A 19,533-nucleotide genomic window follows, 5' to 3' on the forward strand; every position below is an offset into this window, starting at 1 on the left:
GTGTTGCTTCACTACACCGGAAGTACATACAAATAAAGTTATTTTTCCATTGTGCTGTATAATGTTTTAAATATTTCAATACACAGTTGAAAATATTTCATACGGTATGTAAGAGATATTAAAATCTCGTTGATACTTTCGTGCGCATCCTCTCCCAGTGGTGACTTCACATATGTTGACGATGGAATTGGTACTCCCTTTGTTCTCGTTCGGGTTCTTGTAAACCTTGCATATGTTTCATTAATACGCCTTTTTTCTTTGAGTATAGTTTCGTCTTGAAGGTAATTACAGGGGAGAATGGGGGATAAACCTTAATTGTTGAAGTGCAAATGTAGAATATACCGCCTGCTCCGACAGTTTGCCCGACTGCTCCGGCAGTTTGCCCGACTGCTCCGACAGGATTTGGTCAAGTTATGTCAGAAGGTCAGTTCAGGACACGTTTGCCCGATCGGGCAATCGTTGCCCGACAGACTTTAGTATATAAGGAAGAGTGAGAGAGAGCTCGGGGAGTTCGAATTCGAGGTGCCTAGGTGTTGCTATGTTGGATTGTGCTGGATACATGTTTGAGAGGGATTTACCTCAAACTGTGTAACTGTTGTACATGTTGCCGATACTGAATACAAGAGTCTGAAACTGAGAGACGGTGTTGTTTTGTGATGTTCTCGACGTCCCACGTATACTAAATTATCCAAAACTCGTCGGACATTGTAGCGAGTGCCCGACGCTACCACTGAGGGCATTGCCGAGTGACTCCGGAACTGTGACACGGTTGTTGTGTTCGCCGGGGGTTTTCGCGCTACACTATTTTCTATCTGATCTGATTTGCACCTGATGCCTTAAGTAATATTATGAGCATATCATTCTTCAGTAGTATCATTCAAACCAAATTGCAGGTCATGCATATCGGTATCTGACAGATAGAACATTCATTGTTTGGTACCGAGTTGATGACAAATGCTATTATTTTTTTATGACACGAATTGAGAAAAAGATCATTTCGTTTTTTTAAAGAGCTTGAAGTGACATCTGACAATATAATTCTGCTGAAACTGCCACGGGAATGCTACTGGTTGATGATTTCCTTTCAGGTTGTCAAGTTTCTGAATGTTATGGTGGCGGCTATTGATTTCGGGACCACATTTTCTGGATTTGCCTTTTGTACAAAATCCTGGTACAACTATCATGGAGGTCCCAGGATCCATATACACCCATGGCCGGCACAAACGACAATGACTGGAAAAGCACCGACATGCGTCCTTCTGGACTCCGACCAAAATTTTATAAGTTTTGGATACGAAGCCAACACTCAATTTGTAGAGGGGAAATATGATTCAGAATATTGCTATTTCTTTAAACACTTCAAGATGAAGCTATATGAAATGAAGGTGAGTGATTTTGTGTCATAAAACACAAAGCTTCCTTTTGCATGTATGAGTGCCACACGGTACTCCAACGGTAAGGAAGGTAACTCAGCAAATTGGTTAGGCCTTCGAGTAATTTTTAAAAATTGAACTATCGGATTGTGTTCAGGTTTCATTGACTGGATGTACTTTTGAACCACTGTTGACTTAATCATAATTATCAACAGGAAGAACTTTCGAGAGAAACCATGATTGAGTCTCAGAACGGAAAGACAATGCCAGCTATCAAGGTATTTTCTGCTGTCATCAAGTTCGTCAAGGACACGTTATTAACTTATCTGAAATCAAAGAGCCCTAGATCGGTTTTCCATGCGTCTGACATCCACTGGGTGTTAACAGTACCGGCGATTTGGAACCTAAAAGCCAAACAGTTTATGAGGGAAGCAGCACAAATGGTGGGCATATTTTTGGAACTTCTTTTAATACTCAAGTTAAGTTACTCGAGTTAAGATTTCGATGGCATTCATGGCTCTTATAGAAGAGTTTATAAGGAGTAATTATTCTTTCTCTCATCAATATAACATGGCGCATTTCATCATTACACTTGCGTATTTTCGGTTTGATGTTTTCTTGATGCATTACATCAATTTTTGACATAATGATTAAATTATTAATATTGGAGTGCATATTAAGTTGTTAATCTTTGGCATACAATTATTGTTCCTGTAACTATTTCCTCTGCTGCAGGCTGGGATAGATGACAATCAACTAACCTTAGCTCTGGAGCCCGAGGCAGCATCCCTGTACTGTAGGCAGGTGCCCAGGAGTGTTGATAGAACTACTGGTGGCAGGCCTTCTATAGCAAACTTCAAGGCAGGCGACAAGTATCTATTAATGGACCTTGGAGGTACGCTGGATTTAATTGATTGATTGGACGATGAAGGTGCAAATTTACAATATAAAGAGTCATAAATATACGAAATAGCTCCGTTATACATGTATATGTTTAGACACGTTGTATCTTTTACACTATTAATACGTTTGTATATTCTACAGGCATTATAAATTATGGATTTTTCCAGGATTAAGTAATTGGTAATTGATGATTTTCCCCACTCTGTAGAGGATCTGAACCAACCCACATCAAGTTTGTCAGGACTAAATGAATACAGTTATATAATACAATAGAAAGAATAAGTTACATCATTTGAGTTGGATGATGCGGCCATTATTTTCTGTTGACCTTTGAAAGTTTCTGAAACATGTAATCTAACATTTTAATAGTCATGTCAATATAAATGTTTTTATTTAACGTTGATGAATTTCAGGATATCATTTCATTGAATATTTCAGGCGGAACAATTGACATAACAGCTCACGAGATACTAGAAAATGATCATCTAAAGGAGATCATCGAGCCGACAGGGGGCTACTGGGGTAGCCTCAGAGTCAATGAGGAATTCACACGCTTCTTGCAGCGGTTGTGTGGTCAAGATGTCTTAGCGGAACTGCAGGCGAATAATCCGGCCGATTGGCAAGAGATTATTGACGACTTTGAACGGAAAAAGTGTGCTTACGACCCAAAAGGTAAAATGGAAAAGGTTACCATTCGGATCCCATCAACTCTCCCAGCGGAATTCGAAAAAATGACAGAATGTAGATTGGATGAATGCATAAATCAATCACCATTCCACGGTAAGGTAGAATTCAAGGGAGACAAAATGAAAATGGACAGAACTTTATTTGAATCATTTTTCAAGGAATCAACAACAAAAACCGTGAGTCAAGTCGAGGAATTACTTGATCAATCTCCCCAGTTACATGATTTGGGGACAATTCTTGTTGTAGGAGGATACTCAGAATCTCCCTTGATGCAGAAGGCTATCAAAGATGCGTTTGCAAACAAATACGAAATTCTGATTCCTGATAATTCTAGTCTTGCAATCCTACAAGGCGCCGTGATGTACGGGTTTGAACTAGATGCAGTCGAGTCACGTGTGTGTAAATATACCTACGGTCTAGGGCACCAAAGGAGGTTCATAGAAGGATTTGATGACCCGAAGAAAAAGAGAAAACATGGTCGTTACAGCTACGTTGATGATGCATTTGACAGACATGTCAGGAAAGGGGATTTGGTGCAGTACGGGAAATTCCAAGACGGGAAAGACTACCACCCATTGAATAACCATCAAACGCAGGCATGGTTTGACTTTTACGCTTCAGACGTTAGGAATCCGGAATTTGTGAACGAGAACTCATGCGTCTGTCTTGGATTTGTAGGGGTAGAATTGTCACCTAGACAACCAGAACTTGATGCCACTGTAACCTTGGCAATAAACATCAGCGGCACGGACATAGAGGTTCGGGCTACAGAAAAAAAGACGGGAAACGTTACAAGAGCATACTGTAACTTCCTTGGTTAGGACTGTTGTAGAACAACATTTATGTAACCAGAGCATTATATGTGGACGCATTTCAGTACGATTGTTATTTTAATTTACCCTCGCGTTACCAATGGTGCATTCTGGAATGGATATAGTAATTGCTTTGTTCTACTTCACATGTATGTAGTATGTGATTGAGAAAAAGACGGGAAACGTCACGGAAGCCGTCTGTAACTTCCTCGGTTAGGACCGCTCTTATGTAACCATTATTGTATGTTGACACATTTTATTACGACTCCTATTTCAATTTACTCCGCGTTGCCGATGACGCATTCTGGAAAAAAATTGACTGACATTGTGATGTTTTTTTGTTTTTCATTTAGAAATCCTTTTATTTTCATTTCAAAAACATGAATACATATATAAAACACAAGAATACATGAAGACAATGAGGTATTATTTACAAAAAACGTTGTAAGATAATGAAATGTTTAGCCTTCAAAGGTTTTAAGTATTAAATTGTTTCTTTGATGTAATGGTGAACATTTCTAATCTTAATATATAAAATGTGATATAATTTCTTACAGAAATAATTTCTGTGAGATTAAATAAGGTCTATTGTTATCAAATAAAAAAAAATTCTACATTGATCACATAGAGACATTTGGAATATTTTATTATGAATTAATTGCACGCTCACTCTCAGTCTTGCTTCTTACTTCAGATACGAAAAGAAATAAAATTAAAAAGTAGATGATTAACACATATTATTTTAGATAAGCCAACCGACTTTGAAATATTTGTATTGTCATTTTTTTGTGTGTGAATTCTTCAGTTTTATAATAAACAACCAGTTCCTTTTTAGAACAATCAAGTGAAGGTAATGTGTTCTTCATTTTTTGCTGATATATATGTAATTTTCCAAGGTCATAATGTTAATTTCATTATTTGGATTTCAATGTATATCATTTATATCGGTTAAGTCTTTTCCAATTTTGTTTTGTATCCATGCAATTAATTGATTCCAGAATTTTTTGACAATTTGGCATTCCCAAAAAAGGTGAAAAATGGATTCCAAATTTCTTTTGCAAACAGAATAATCTAGTGAGTTGGGTATTTTTATTGTGTGTATGTATTTACTTGTACCAAGTACTCTGTGGATAATTCTATATTGGAACCATCTAATTTTGGTATCAGTAGTTAATTTGAATAATCGACAACACATTAAAATAAGAAATATAATCCACATCGACAACATATTAAAATGAAATATATACTCCACATCGACAACACATTAAAATAAGAAATATAATCCACATCGACAACATATTAAAATAAAATATATAACCCACATCGACCACACACCAAAATAAAATATAAAATCTACATCGACCACACACCAAACTAAAATATATACTCCACATCAACACCACACCGACAGCGTACCAAAATATGACAAAAACACCACATCGACAATACACAGAATATAATATATACACCATATGGACAACACACCAAAATAAAATATAAACTCCATATCGACAAGACACCAAAAATGATATATACACCACATCGACAATACACAAAATAAAATATCTTATAAACAAGAATAATTGATAATACATCTATAAAATGAGAAATCAGTAAAAGGACTAATGAATTCAGCCTTTAGACACCAAAGAACATATTTGCCTACTCTCTGAAAAGAACATTCACTTGTTCTTAATAATTATATTTAATAACTTCCGCAAAGACGACATCCTCCATATTAATAATAACAGAGAAATCATATCTTGTTTCACTCTTTGCTTCAAACAATTGGTAAAACCGTTATAAAAAGCGTCACGGTTACTGATTGATTCTTACAAAATCAGATTAAATCGAATTAAAGGTGTATGCATTGACAAATGTCTTGAATATGAAAAGTAGATTTATCAATTTTCCCTATAGAACAAGTCACCTCTCAGATTTCTTTCTTTTTGTTTCTGTTGAGTTCATCTGTACTTTCTTGACATACGATCCTGTTGAAACTTTCCTGTTCACCGTTTTAATTTTCATTGAAATCGCTAACATCGCTGTCCGATTCCGTATCAGAATAAGTATAAGAGGCACCAGTAAGACGTGTTGTATAAATAACTATATACAGAGAGAATCTGTAAAAATGCTGTACATGTTTATAGTACAATATGTATGATACTATTGAAAAATAGGATGTTTACAGCCTAACTAAAAAGACAATCAAGATATTAATTTAATTCCATTTTTTAAGCAATCAAAAGATTTGGGAACCAGTAAGACGTGTCCTGAAAGGTATGGGGATCAAAGCAGCTAAGGTAGGTCATATGGTTTTCACACAAGTGGCAGTACGGTGATTAAGTTTTCACTGCACAAAGCGTAAATAGTTACTCGATTGTTGAGAAATTTTAAAGACTTTTTTAAGATTATTGATTCTTTATGAGAAGCAATCTTTGTAAGTTCATACTCAAAGTTACAGTGATCAAAAACAAAAAATATCTGAAATCCGTTAAACAGAAATTTGAGATATCATTTGACCAATTTGTCTATGTTTTGTGGTAACGTTTTTTGTTGTTGACATTTTCTGCCAGTTTTGCGGATGTTCCATTCGTAAGTAATTCAAAACTTCCTTTGTCATATAGAATGTTTTTCTTTTGCTTTATGGTAAACCAATTTGTCATTTTTACCACGAAGTAATTTCGAAATTTCGATCGGGTAGTTAAGTGAGTGTTCAATAAGGTATATCATATCCTTTTATGGAGCTATTATTTGTGCTCGCAAAAGCCGGAGTAATGTGATGCCGTGAAGAAAGGAAAATACGGCTTAGACTGGATCAAGTATAGACCCCGGGTGTTTGTAAGCGGCGGATATCATTAATTGTTATATTCAACGTCCACAGAAAGGGGCAGACATCTTTCATTGCCCTCTTTAAGGTCATCAGAAAAGGGGCAGATGTCCACAAATGTTCTCTTCAAGGTCTACAGAAAGGGACAAAATACAATCATTGTTCTCTTCAAGGTCACCAGAAAAGGGACTATATTTATCATTGTTCTCTTCAGGGTCACCAGAAAAGGGTAAGATATCTATAAATGTTCTCTCCGATGTCATAATAAAGGGACAGGGATCGCTCATTGTTCTCTTCAAATACAACAGAAAAGAATAAGATATATCATAGTTCTCTTTATGCAATAAGAAATGTGAAATGAATAATTGCACTGTTCTTTCAATGTCACAAGAAAAGGGACAGAGATATATCATTGCTCTCTCCAATGTCTCCAGAATATGTGACAGCGCAGAACACCCCCTATTCTTCAGCGTCCCAATATCACAATTAACATTAGGATACAGCATGTCTTATTTTTGGACTTTCCAATGTTCCCTCGAAGAAGACGTCGCAAAAAATAGGAGTCCCGGAGTTGAATCGTCTCTTACGACAATCGTCTCCTCTGTGATAAACATAAGTTATATACACTAGCACTCCTTACATATCGATCATCTCTATATGATCATAGATGTCTTACATTGCTTTATGAACATATGTCGACTTCTGCCTACTGAACCAGGAGCTTATTGTCGACAGGCTAAGTAACGTTCATTATACAATTGTCATTTAGGTAACCATTGACTATCTATCTGGTCATCTCATTAATTGTTTGACATTTACGAAAGTCATGACTGATTGTACACGAAATGATCAAACATGAGAGATTTGTTTTAACCACAGAGATAGAAACCCAACTAGAGTACATTAATTGATATACTTGTATATTTATGCAGGTCCTCGTCGGATTTACCCAGCCTCTGTTTTCCTATTATCATTTACGGTAAACGTTTTTACTTGAATGGAATGTCCACAGAAGTGTTCATCCTGTTTCTGAAGTTTATTTCACGGCTCTTATAATTCGATTGTCAGTGACGTTAATATGGCATTATACATGTACTTGTCTACGGGTCATATATGGAGATGAAACGGGGTGGGGATTTTGGGAAGCGGCAGAATGATAAAACAATGGTGCAGAGTTCCTTCTTATCACGTTTATTCCATATGTATATATAGTTTCAGTAGGACACCCTAAAACACTAGAAACAAATACTATAAGTCTACAGTAGATATGGACATCATAGCTAAATTTAACTATACAGTAATAAAACTTTACATATGACCACATACAGTTACCATGGTGATAATACAATCACATCACCCCGAATTACATCGATAATAACATGGATGATAGACAAAATTACCTTTTAAATAATTTGACATGTCTTATATTAATAACAACACTTACTCTATCAACTTACTCTATCAATGTGACAGGGGTTGAGTCCAAATATAAATTCCATCCTTTTCGAAAAAAAACCTGACAAAATGAAAAGACCACCATATACCACTATACTTTATACAGACAAATATATATATCCATGAAATACTTCAGAGATAATTAATATACCTCTTTAAAATGCTATATTGGACGCATGGCCTGAAGTTAGTAATAATTAAGAATTATTTTCAATATGGCCACCAGGCCCAACACCTTACATATTTTTACAGATAAAGTTAATACTGGACATAATGGCAATTAATTACCAGATAATATGTAATTGGCTATAATTGTATGTACAAATACAATTTCTAATTGAATAACCATACTTAAAACTAAATTAAAGAATTGTATGTATGTAATTAAAAATACCTTATCATGGCTCTTTGTATCCCCTGGTGGTCTGACTAGCTCTGTCCCAGCTCTGCATATGCAGGGTGGGCCAGGTGTGCGAGAGGTGGTCACATGGTTACAGATGAAGAGTGCCAGGTATGAGGTCAAGGGTCACAAATACAAAACATAAACACAAGCAATTGGCACTTGACATGGACACTGATACTGAACAGGACTTGCTTACAGTTGACATAGACAGTGACATACATTTGACACCAGAAACTCACATCCTCACTATTACTATACAAACTGCTTAAAATATTATGTAAAAATGTAAAAGATTTGGGTTTTGAACACTTACTTGTTGTATATAGTACCATATTTACATCCTGTAAATCAGAGTGCGTGTTGTTGTGATCATCGGTCCATATTGTTTATACGGGGTATTCCCGTTGGGGAATCCCTTCCGGTTGTATTTGTCGACGTTTCTGATTGGCTAATGTTCGGGGTATGTGTTTATTTATAATCACCTTACCTGTACATTACTCTACGCTCAGGTATCGGTCTATCTATAGTCTTGGGACAAACTGCACGTGTATTTCGAGGCATACAATTATATTCAGCTATATAGCTGGGAATTTTAGTATTATACGACAGTCTGACAGAGGCTTACATGTAGCTGGTCGGCTCGTCTTTCTCCTTCGTAGAGTCAGGTATGCAGTGGATTTCGGACTTAAACCTCTAAATTATCCAGGGTTGGGTGGTATTTTTCTCTCAATTATAGACATGATATAGTCAGTAATTCCGTTGTTATTTCGGGTGGTCTTTTCCCGTTGTAGGCATGTTATAGTCGTTGTATTTTTGGGTACATTTATCCCCAGAGAGGGACAGGGGTGGATATTTTTCATACGAGATATGGACCGGAAGCACAGTTCGGTTACGTGAGCATTGTGTATATATTGCCTCATCATGTTTCATCACTTCTAATCTTCATATAATAAAATGTTGAACTTTATAAACTGTGTTGTCATTCCATTGATCTGTAGCCAGCTGTAAATGTCGAGACAGAACCACAGAGTTGACGAACTTGAAAATCACTATACGAGGATACACTGGTCTCAGGAGTCGGAACTATTACAGTAGTGCCGTAACTCCTCAGAACTTTTACAATTATATGAAAGATGTATTAAAATATTAATTTTGATTTCCAAGACTGGATGTCTCCGCCACAGAGACATGAAGTAAACGATATCAAATCACTGGCTTTTTATACACCCTTGTTTACTTCCAACGTATACCAGCCTCCCCACTTTTTTTGTATCTTTCACGTCGTGCGATATTCTCCTTTTTTAACCTTAACATTGGTGTTCAGACGGTAGTATATTGACTCATTCTCGTTCTCAGATAAGAAATGCCAACTCCCGTAATAAGGCTTCAGCAGCGAAAGAGACCACATCACATCCAACAAAGGTAGTTATTTATGTGTAGATTTATTTAATGTACGTGTCACATTATAATTGTATTAAAATTTTCCATCTTGTGGTCATATCAAAACTAATATGGTTATATATGGATACTTTTCTGCCCTTAGCCGACAGAAGATGACGGATAAATAGAACTAGATTAATACGGTTACATAAGAAAAATAAAAAATACATGGTTCTAAATGTGCCTTAATGTATCTCAAAACATAGTCTTGATATTATCTTAATATTTTTGTAACGTTATTGCTATTATAGTTAAGATGATATGTCACATGGCCAATGTGTCCTCAAACCTTCTCTGATCATATCCTTTTGTTAACTTTATTGCTGCTAAACAGTTAAAATGCCGAGTTGTGTGTCCACTAATCCATTTATAATTACTCCGCCATAATATACCAGTCTTAACATTTCATATACTCAACATTTTACCGTATCATTACATTCTGATGTCAGTATCAGCTTCCTTTCATTGTATTCGCTAACTTTACAGTGGTAAGGGACTGGTATCTATATCATAGTCTCTGTTCTATTGGAAATTCATTATTTAAACAATCATTCTTAATCAACAAATAGACGATATCCATACCTGCATATACCTGCACTTATATATCTTTCTTCCAATTTACTCCTTATTTCATACCAAAAATGAAAAGAAGAAAAGGTTCTTTTTAACGATTATGCAATAGATTCGCAAATATGTAAACAGAACGTCTGAGCCCATTCTTAGCGTGTTCCACTTGTGGTGAGGTGTCGCTATGATCTAATCATGTGATCAAGGATATGTTGGCGTTATTACCTAGTTTTGCACTCTTGTGGTAGTTGAAAGGGAATGTGATGTCGTTCTTCACAATCTCCAATTCTTCAATGCATGTGCTTTATACGTCTTTATATATATATATACAAATGTATATATATATATATATATATACATATACAAAAGAGTGATTGTTTTGTTTATTTTATATTCAGTCAGATGTTTTAAATAGTGTTAATAAGTGTTTAAGAACTGTTTTGGCAGTGCAATTAAGCTGTAATAAATTCGATTGATACTTGCGATGCTGCAAAATATAGTTAGCTATACTTACGAACAATACCTACATGTTATAACGTTATGATCTTTTTCATTTGCATCACCCTTGTCCGCGCTATTAGTACTTCACCGAAAGTACATAAACAAAAAAAAAGTCATTTGCGACCTCATTGGACGATATATCTCAACAAAGTTGTGTTGAAAGTATTATTTATATTATCTTTGAAAGTGTTCAATATGTAATATAAATAATACTTACGTAACGTACAAGAGAATAAAACCGTACCAAATGGAAACTGCCGTGCGTGCTATGGATTTTTGGAGACGTAAGCCAGAATGTTTCTGTTTTTATGATGGAAATCGTAGTGTACTTGTTGATAATTGTTCCATCAATGTGATATCCTTTCTTATCGTAATATCTGTGGTAATAGAGAAGTAGTGGAAGTTTGGTTTGAGTTAGTTGTTCTCTTTCACTCTTGTGCGATAGAAATTAACTACATTGTACATTTAAAGGCTTCTTTAGTTTTTGTGATGTTATTTCTCCATGTAGGACTTGAACAGCCTTGAACATATCTATAATCTTCGATTTCTTTTTTATATTTTTGATAATATAAAATTCGTCAGCTTGAAGGTTATTACAGGGGTATGCAGCCTAAATTTGATTTTTAAAGGCCGGATGTAGCATATATTATTGTACTATCTTCTATCTAATCTTATTTGAATAGCACCTGATACCTTTAGTAGTATTATGAGAATAAAATTTTCCTGTATAATCATTCAAACCAAATTGCAGGGTCATCAATATCAGTATTTGACAGATAAAACTTTAATTGTTTCGTACAGAGTTGGTGACACATTCAACTAAGCCTATCTGACATAAAAATTGAAAAGATCTTTTCGTTATTCTAAGGAGGTTGAAATGACATTTGGCAATCATTCAGTTTTAGTTGCAATGAAAACGAATCTGGATTCTGATTTCATTTCAGGATGTCAAGTTTCTGAATGATATCGTAGTAGCTATTGAAATTGGGACTGAATTTTCTGGACTTGCCTATTGTACAAAATCCTGGTACAACTATCGTGGAGGTCCCAGGATCCATATACACTCATGGCCGGCACAAATGACAATGACTGGAAAAGCACCGACATGCGTCCTTCTGGACTCCGACAAAAAATTTATAAGTTTTGGACACGAAGCCAACTTTGACTTTGTAGAGGAGAAATGTGATACAAAAGATTGCTATTTCTTTAAACACTTCAGGATGAAGCTATCTGAAATGAAAGTGAGTGACAATGTGTCATACAACACAAAATCTTCCTTATAAGTTTAGCCTGATAAATTGCTAGGTTCATATGGCTAAACACTTATAGTAAAACGGATTCGCTACATCAAAAATATGACTATGAAAAATTAAGCAATTTATGAAATCATTTTGAAAGGCATAGAAAACATCTTTTGAAATTGCATAAATCATTGTCTAACACAAATATTTCTTTTTCTGGTCATTGATAATAAAATCAGCTTTATCTCCCGAACACAAAGATTCCTTTATCCATCATCCTTTAAAGCTGAATGTCATAGTGACAATATATCCTTTATATCTACCTCTTTTAATAATAATGACCCTATTTCCGACATCAAAAGATAATCCTCCATTTTCCTAAGAATACAACAACACAGGGAGATGTTAGTGATCAACTTTTCCTACTTAATGTGAGTAAACCAGCCGGGTGATAATGGGCACACACACCCCCACACACACCCACACACCCTCTCACTCACTCACACACACACACACACACACACACACACACACACAAACACCCCCCCCCCCCCAACACCCCCCCCCCCCCCCCCCCCCACACACACACACACACACTCACACATACCATGATAACATCAGGCGGAGTCTTCAACATAATACTTTAGTCATTAGATAGACAATGTGATAATTTACAGTTGTTTCATGCCTCATCAGTCAACAGTCAAAACTGTTTTCACGAGGTGTTGGTACCGAAGGCCGAGGGAAACAGTTCACCTGGTCAGTACCAACACCGAGTGGAAACTGTTTTGACTGTTGACTGATGAGACATAAAACAACTGTTTTGTTATATGATCATTGAGGTGAATAAATTACAACAAAAAAACAGTCTGAAATTCAAAATTTAATAACTCAAAGAACCCTTGATGATATTCCTGGTATTAGCTGAGTCTCTGTTCTCTATGAGATTTAAAAGCTCGTCATCGTTTATGTCTTCAAACCTAGAAGTGACCGACGTTTACAAACCTGTCGAAGACAAGTAGTGTAGTCACTGTCATCTGTACGCTTGTAATTAGGCGCGTTCGATTGGGCAGCGCGTGATCGGGCAACAGTTCATGGGTAGCATTCACGGTAAATCATGTGACCGGGCAACAGTTCATTGGTAGCATGTTTTATAGGAAAACAGTCAAATTTGGTTAATATCCATTTATATAGTGAGTCAGATAACAATAAGGATTATAACGCAATGCATAGGAGGCAGCTAGTATACGACCTGCATATCTTATTTATTTATTCATTTTTGTACATCTTGATAATATGCTTCATAAATAAGTCAATTTCATTTAACAATTAAACGCTTGGTAGATTGTATTTTCTGTCAATATCAATGCAATATGGGTGGCAGATAAATAGAATGACGCCCGCGAAAATGTCCTATATTGAATTATGTATATATAAATCTATATAACATAGTCATGCAAATGACGAAGGAAGACGAAGACAACTTTATCACTCGTGCCCTGATTGGGCAACCAACTCACGATCTTTGCAAGGCGTCTGTTTCTGGTTAGTATGATAGTTAAAAAAAACTATTAATACTAACTAGAGGCAGACGCTTGTAATTAATGGCATCCAACCTCCCAGCCAGAAACACATGCAGCTTATGCCACATCGGCATTCTTAAACAAGAACGTTTAAATGGTCAGCCCGATATCCTGACATGATCATAATGACAGGTCGTCTATCAGATATATAATTACCTGGATCGCAATAACATACATGGATGCGAATAGTACACGTATTCTCTGTTTATCTAATGATATATATAATTTTGAAGAGGACTCAAAAGGCTCTCTCTGATGTCATCAGTTTCTATGTCAAATATAATTGTTTGAAATTGAAAATGAAAGTGAACAGGTAAGGAGATAAATCAGCCGAGAGAACGTGTATCTAAACGTAACCATCATTAGTTATAAACATTTGATACACCTCTTCTTTAAAAAAACAGCACTTTCTTTGCAACAATAAGTAACCTATTTATCAAGAAATTTGATGTGAGTTAAATAGGTCTAGACAAGGTATATAATCATTACGTATTGCAATGTCTTTAAGTCTCGTTTCTTTTCTTTGTCTAAATCACCTGACAACTTTCGAAGTTTCGGTGACTGGAAGTATTTTTGAACTACTGTTTACTATACCATATTTGCAGGAAGAACTTTCGGGAGATACCATGCTTGAGTCGCAAAACGGAAAGGCAATGCCGGCTATCAGAGTATTTTCTGCTGTCATAGAGTTCTTCAAGGACAAGTTATTGACTGGGCTGGAATCAAAGGACCCTAGTTCGCGTTTCCATGCTTCTGACATCCACTGGGTGTTAACAGTGCCGGCGATTTGGAACTTTAAAGCCAAACAATTTATGAGGGAAGCAGCACATAAAGTGGGAATACGTTCGGATTTGTTTTAATACTCGCGAGTTAAAGTGTGATGTCATTCATGGTTCTTATGAAAGTTTTGATAAGAAGTAATAACCCTTTCTCTCGTCAATAACAAGAGGCCCATGGGGCCTGTATCGCTCACCTGGTTGGATTTGACCAATGTCAAAATAATGCTCATGTTCAATTTATTAATATGTAGCTTTATTTGTCACACTCGAACTATGCTATATATGGTTATAGTGTGGGGATCCCAATCCTTTAAAGAAATAATGAAGTTTAGACTATCTAAGGGTGTGAAAAGACCGCAGGGTTTGTTTTTACAACATGATTGTGTTTTAACTAAGTCCCTTAGGGTGGGGAAAGACCCTTGGGCCTTCATTTTTACATCACATTTGTGGTTATCCCTTAACGTCCAGCGAAGCTATAAATGGTTATGGGATGGAGAGTCACAGCAAAATCTGTTCCCCTTTCCCCAAGGATGCCTCTGAGCAAATTGGGTTCAAATCCATTCTTAACTTTATGACTAGTAGTGATTTAAAGAAATACGTCTATTTCCCATATTTGACCCCGCCCGTCTGGCCCTGTGGGGGTCAGTCACCATTTATTCAAAATATGTTCCCCTTCCCCCAAATGATGTTTCCGACTAAATTGGGTTAAAATCCATTCAAAACTTTATTACTAGCAACGATTTAAAGGAATTACCTCTATTTCCCCTATAGGGCCCCGCTCATTTGGCTTTTTGGGGGGTCAGAATCACCATTTATGCATAATCTTTTCCCTTTCTCTCATGAATGTATTTGACCAAATTGGGTTACAATCCACTATGGATTTTATGACTAGTAGCGATTTAATGCAAATGTTGACGGACGGACGACGGACGCCGCGCCATGCATAAGCTAACCGGACCTTTGGTCCAGGTGAGCTAAAAATGACGATCTTCATCATTACACTTGCATGGTTCGATATTTTCTGGATGCATTACATCAATTTTATGATATAATGATTTAGTTGTTAATATTGGAGTGGATATTAAGTTGTTAATCTTCGGCACACAATTATTGTTCCTGTAACTATTTCCTCTGCTGCAGGCTGGGATAGATGACAATCAACTAACCTTAGCCCTGGAGCCCGAGGCAGCATCCCTGTACTGTAGGAAGGTGCCCAGCAGTGTTGATAGAAAAGCTGGTGGTGGGCCTTCTATAGCAAACTTCAAGGCAGGGGCTAAGTATCTAATAATGGACCTTGGAGGTACGCTGGTTTTAATTCATTGATAGTGGATGATGCAAATGTCAAATACAAAGAATCATATAAAGAAGAAATAGCTCCGTTATATATGTTTTAGACACATGTCGTATCTTTTACATTATCAGTACGTTTGTATATTTGACAGGTATTGTAAATTATTTTTCAAAGATTTAATTGTTTTCAATTGTGTGTTTTCCCACTCTGCTTCTGAAAGTGTCTAAAACAATATACATAAAGTCTGCATGAACAAAATGGCGTGTGTTTTCTTGTAAATAACGGTTTAGATTCATATTGCTATAATGACTTACGTTATGGTTGGTGTGGCCATTAGTATTTGTTGATCTATGACAGTTTCTTCAACATGTGATCTTATGTTTTTAATTGTCGCGTGCATGTCAATATTGATATTTTGCTGACGAATTGAAATATTTTAGGCGGAACAATCGACATAACAGCTCACGAGGTATTAGAGGATGGACATTTCAAGGAGATTATCGAGCCCACAGGGGTCTCCTGGGGAAGCCGCATGGTCAAAGAGGAATTCACACGCTTCTTGCAACGCTTGTGTGGTCAAGATGTCTTATCGGAACTGCAGAGGAATACTTCAGCAGATTGGCCAGCTATTATTGTCGAGTTTGAACGGAAAATGTTTGCTTACGACCCAAAAGCAAAAATGGAGACTATTACCATTCGGATCCCATCAACTCTTCCAGCAGAATTCGAAAAAAATGACAGAATGTAGATTGGAGGAATGCATAAATCAATCACCATTCTGTGATAAGGTATACTTAAAGGGAGACAAACTGAAAATGGACAGAACTTTTTTTTGAATCATTTTTCAAGGAATCAATAACAAATACCGTGAGTGAAGTCGAGGAATTACTTGATCAAACTCCCCAGTTACATGATTTGGGGACAATTCTTGTTGTAGGAGGATACTCAGAATCTCTCTTGATGCAGAAGGCTATCAAAGATGCGTTTGCAAACAGATACAAAATTGTGATTCCTGAGAATTCTAGTCAAGGTGCCGTGATGTACGGGTTTGAACTACATGCAGGCATGGTTTGACTTTTACGCTTCAGACGCGAGAGATCCGGAATTTGTGAACGAAAACTCGTGCGTCTGTTTTGGTTTTGTTGGGGTAGAATTGTCACCTAGACAGCGCGGACTAGATGCCACTGTAACCTTGGAGATAAACATCAGCGGCACGGACATAGAGGTTCGGGCTACAGAAAAAAAGACGGGAAACGTTACAAGAGCATACTGTAACTTCCTTGGTTAGGACTGTTGTAGAACAACATTTATGTAACCAGAGCATTATATGTGGACGCATTTCAGTACGATTGTTATTTTAATTTACCCTCGCGTTACCAATGGTGCATTCTCGAATGGATATAGTCATTGCTTTGTTCTACTTCACATATGTGTAGTATGTGATTGGCCTTGTAATAAGATACCATACCAGTGTAACTGTTTAATGTATAAACTCTACACAACGCATATTCTTCCCTAATGATGTCATTTGTCAAATTTTGTTGCGTTTTGGTCGATGTTCATTCACTTGGGCCTTTCTAAATGCTTGCGTTGCCTTGTTTGTATAATACATTTCAGTTTTCCTATAGTTTACTTTCCATTACTTGATGGTATTATCTCTGCATTTATTTATATCAGTAATAGTATATTCGTATCAAAAGTCTCAAACTAAGACCTTGTTTATGGTATAATTTTGTGAAAACTGTAGCCTGCTGAGGGAAAAATGACTGCGATTTTAAGTCAAATATAAAATCCATGTAACCAAATTCTCATTAACTGCTCTCCACAATCCAACGTTGTATCGTCGTTTTATATTTACTGGTTGACTTTAAAAGAAATTACAGCGGAGACAATTAAAATTTATCTTGCTAGATTTCAAAGGAACATAGATTGTACATAATGGCATCACTGAGCGCAGGAATACCGGAGATATACTCCCATTTATACATTTCAGCAAAACACGATAACTGTAGTAGAAGGTTTGTTATTTCGTCACACAAAAACTTCTGCATCGGGAACAAAGGCCAGTATGTTTTACTTCAGATGTCAAATGGTAAGCGTTCAGGAACCAGAGTTTAGCACAGAAACCCCTATCCGATCCAAGTTCGTCGCTTTAATATTCGGCATGCAATCTAATGAAAACTTTAATGACGGATCACAGCGGTGGGACGTTCAGTTGTTGATTTCCGTGGGACGTTAATAATGAAGCCAAGAGATTGAGCTGTGCAGTTTTATCGTTTGCCGTAATGTTCCTTAGTATTTAAATGCCAGGTTCATAATCTCAATATTTACCTTAGCTAATTAAAAAAATGCATGATTATTAGACTCATCATCTCAATAATTGAAAAAAATGTATGCCGTAAACGAGACAAATCACGTATGCTCTTTAACGGTATACTGTATTGCTACTGAACGTTGGTCATATGCCGATAAAGTTAGGAATCTTTATCTTTAGGCATTAGCCAGGGATAGGAAAATGTTATACCCTTTTCTACTGTTTCCACTCTTTTACTGAGGTTTCCAAACTCCTTCAGAAATCTGAATATGTATATATGAGTAAGGGAGACAACCCTTACAGAAATATGTTTGTGGTTTACTCAGGAGAAATAACTCGTCCTGGAAGAGATATGCGTTATAATATTTTGCTTACAACAGTTTATTGACAAGTGGTTGTTTACAAGAAGTGTGTAAGATAATTCCTGAAAAGAGATGGTTACAGATGTACTTAGAAGATTTGGCAATATAGTATATTAGAACTGATTTACTATTGTTAAGGATTTATATTAGATTATTAATTGCTGGAACTGTGAACCATATACACAGGCAATATTCACGTGAAATTTTTTCAGGTGAAATTCACATGAAATTCACGTGAATTTTTTTTTTTCATGTGAAATTCACGTGAATTTTTTCACGTGAAATTCACATGATTTTTTCATGTGAATTTCACATGAATTTCACGTGAATATTTTTTTTACGTGAATTTCATGTAATATACACCACATCGACAATACACAAACTATAATATATACACCACATTGAAAATACACAAACTATAATATATACACCACATCGACAATACACAAACTATAATATATACACCACATCGACAATACACAAACTATAATATATACACCACATCGACAATACACAAACTATAATATATACACCACATTGAAAATACACAAACTATAATATATACACCACATCGACAATACACAAACTATAATATATACACCACATCGACAATACACAAACTATAATATATACACCACATCGACAATACACAGAATATAATATATACACCACATCGACAATACACAAACTATAATATATACACCACATCGACAATACACAAACTATAATATATACACCACATCGACAATACACAAACTATAATATATACACCACATCGACAATACACAAACTATAATATATACACCACATCGACAATACACAAACTATAATATATACACCACATCGACAATACACAAACTATAATATATACACCACATCGACAATACACAAACTATAATATATACACCACATCGACAATACACAAACTATAATATATACACCACATCGACAATACACAAACTATAATATATACACCACATCGACAATACACA

At 36.0% G+C, this 19,533-nt stretch overlaps 2 protein-coding genes across 2 annotated transcripts; both read left to right on the forward strand.

Moving 5' to 3' along the window:
- Positions 1-357: 357 nt before the first annotated feature.
- On the forward strand, positions 358-3,874 carry LOC117321219 (heat shock 70 kDa protein 12B-like; the record flags this gene model as incomplete). Its single annotated transcript, XM_033875685.1, has 6 exons — positions 358-423; positions 1,089-1,385; positions 1,589-1,816; positions 2,109-2,268; positions 2,715-2,886; positions 3,391-3,874. Coding segments are annotated over 6 exons (1,317 nt in total), but the record flags the coding sequence as incomplete, so codon positions are not given.
- Positions 3,875-6,057: 2,183 nt separating this feature from the next.
- Positions 6,058-17,282, forward strand: LOC117321220 (heat shock 70 kDa protein 12A-like). The gene is made up of 6 exons (XM_033875686.1): positions 6,058-6,078; positions 9,820-9,885; positions 11,916-12,212; positions 14,401-14,628; positions 15,715-15,874; positions 16,306-17,282. The coding sequence occupies exons 1-6, from the start codon at positions 6,058-6,060 to the stop codon at positions 16,611-16,613; spliced, it is 1,080 nt and encodes a 359-aa protein (XP_033731577.1). The 3' UTR covers positions 16,614-17,282.
- The last annotated feature ends 2,251 nt before the right edge of the window (positions 17,283-19,533 follow it).

This window comes from Pecten maximus, unplaced genomic scaffold (assembly GCF_902652985.1).
Source record: "Pecten maximus unplaced genomic scaffold, xPecMax1.1, whole genome shotgun sequence".
Lineage (NCBI taxonomy): Eukaryota > Metazoa > Mollusca > Bivalvia > Pectinida > Pectinidae > Pecten > Pecten maximus.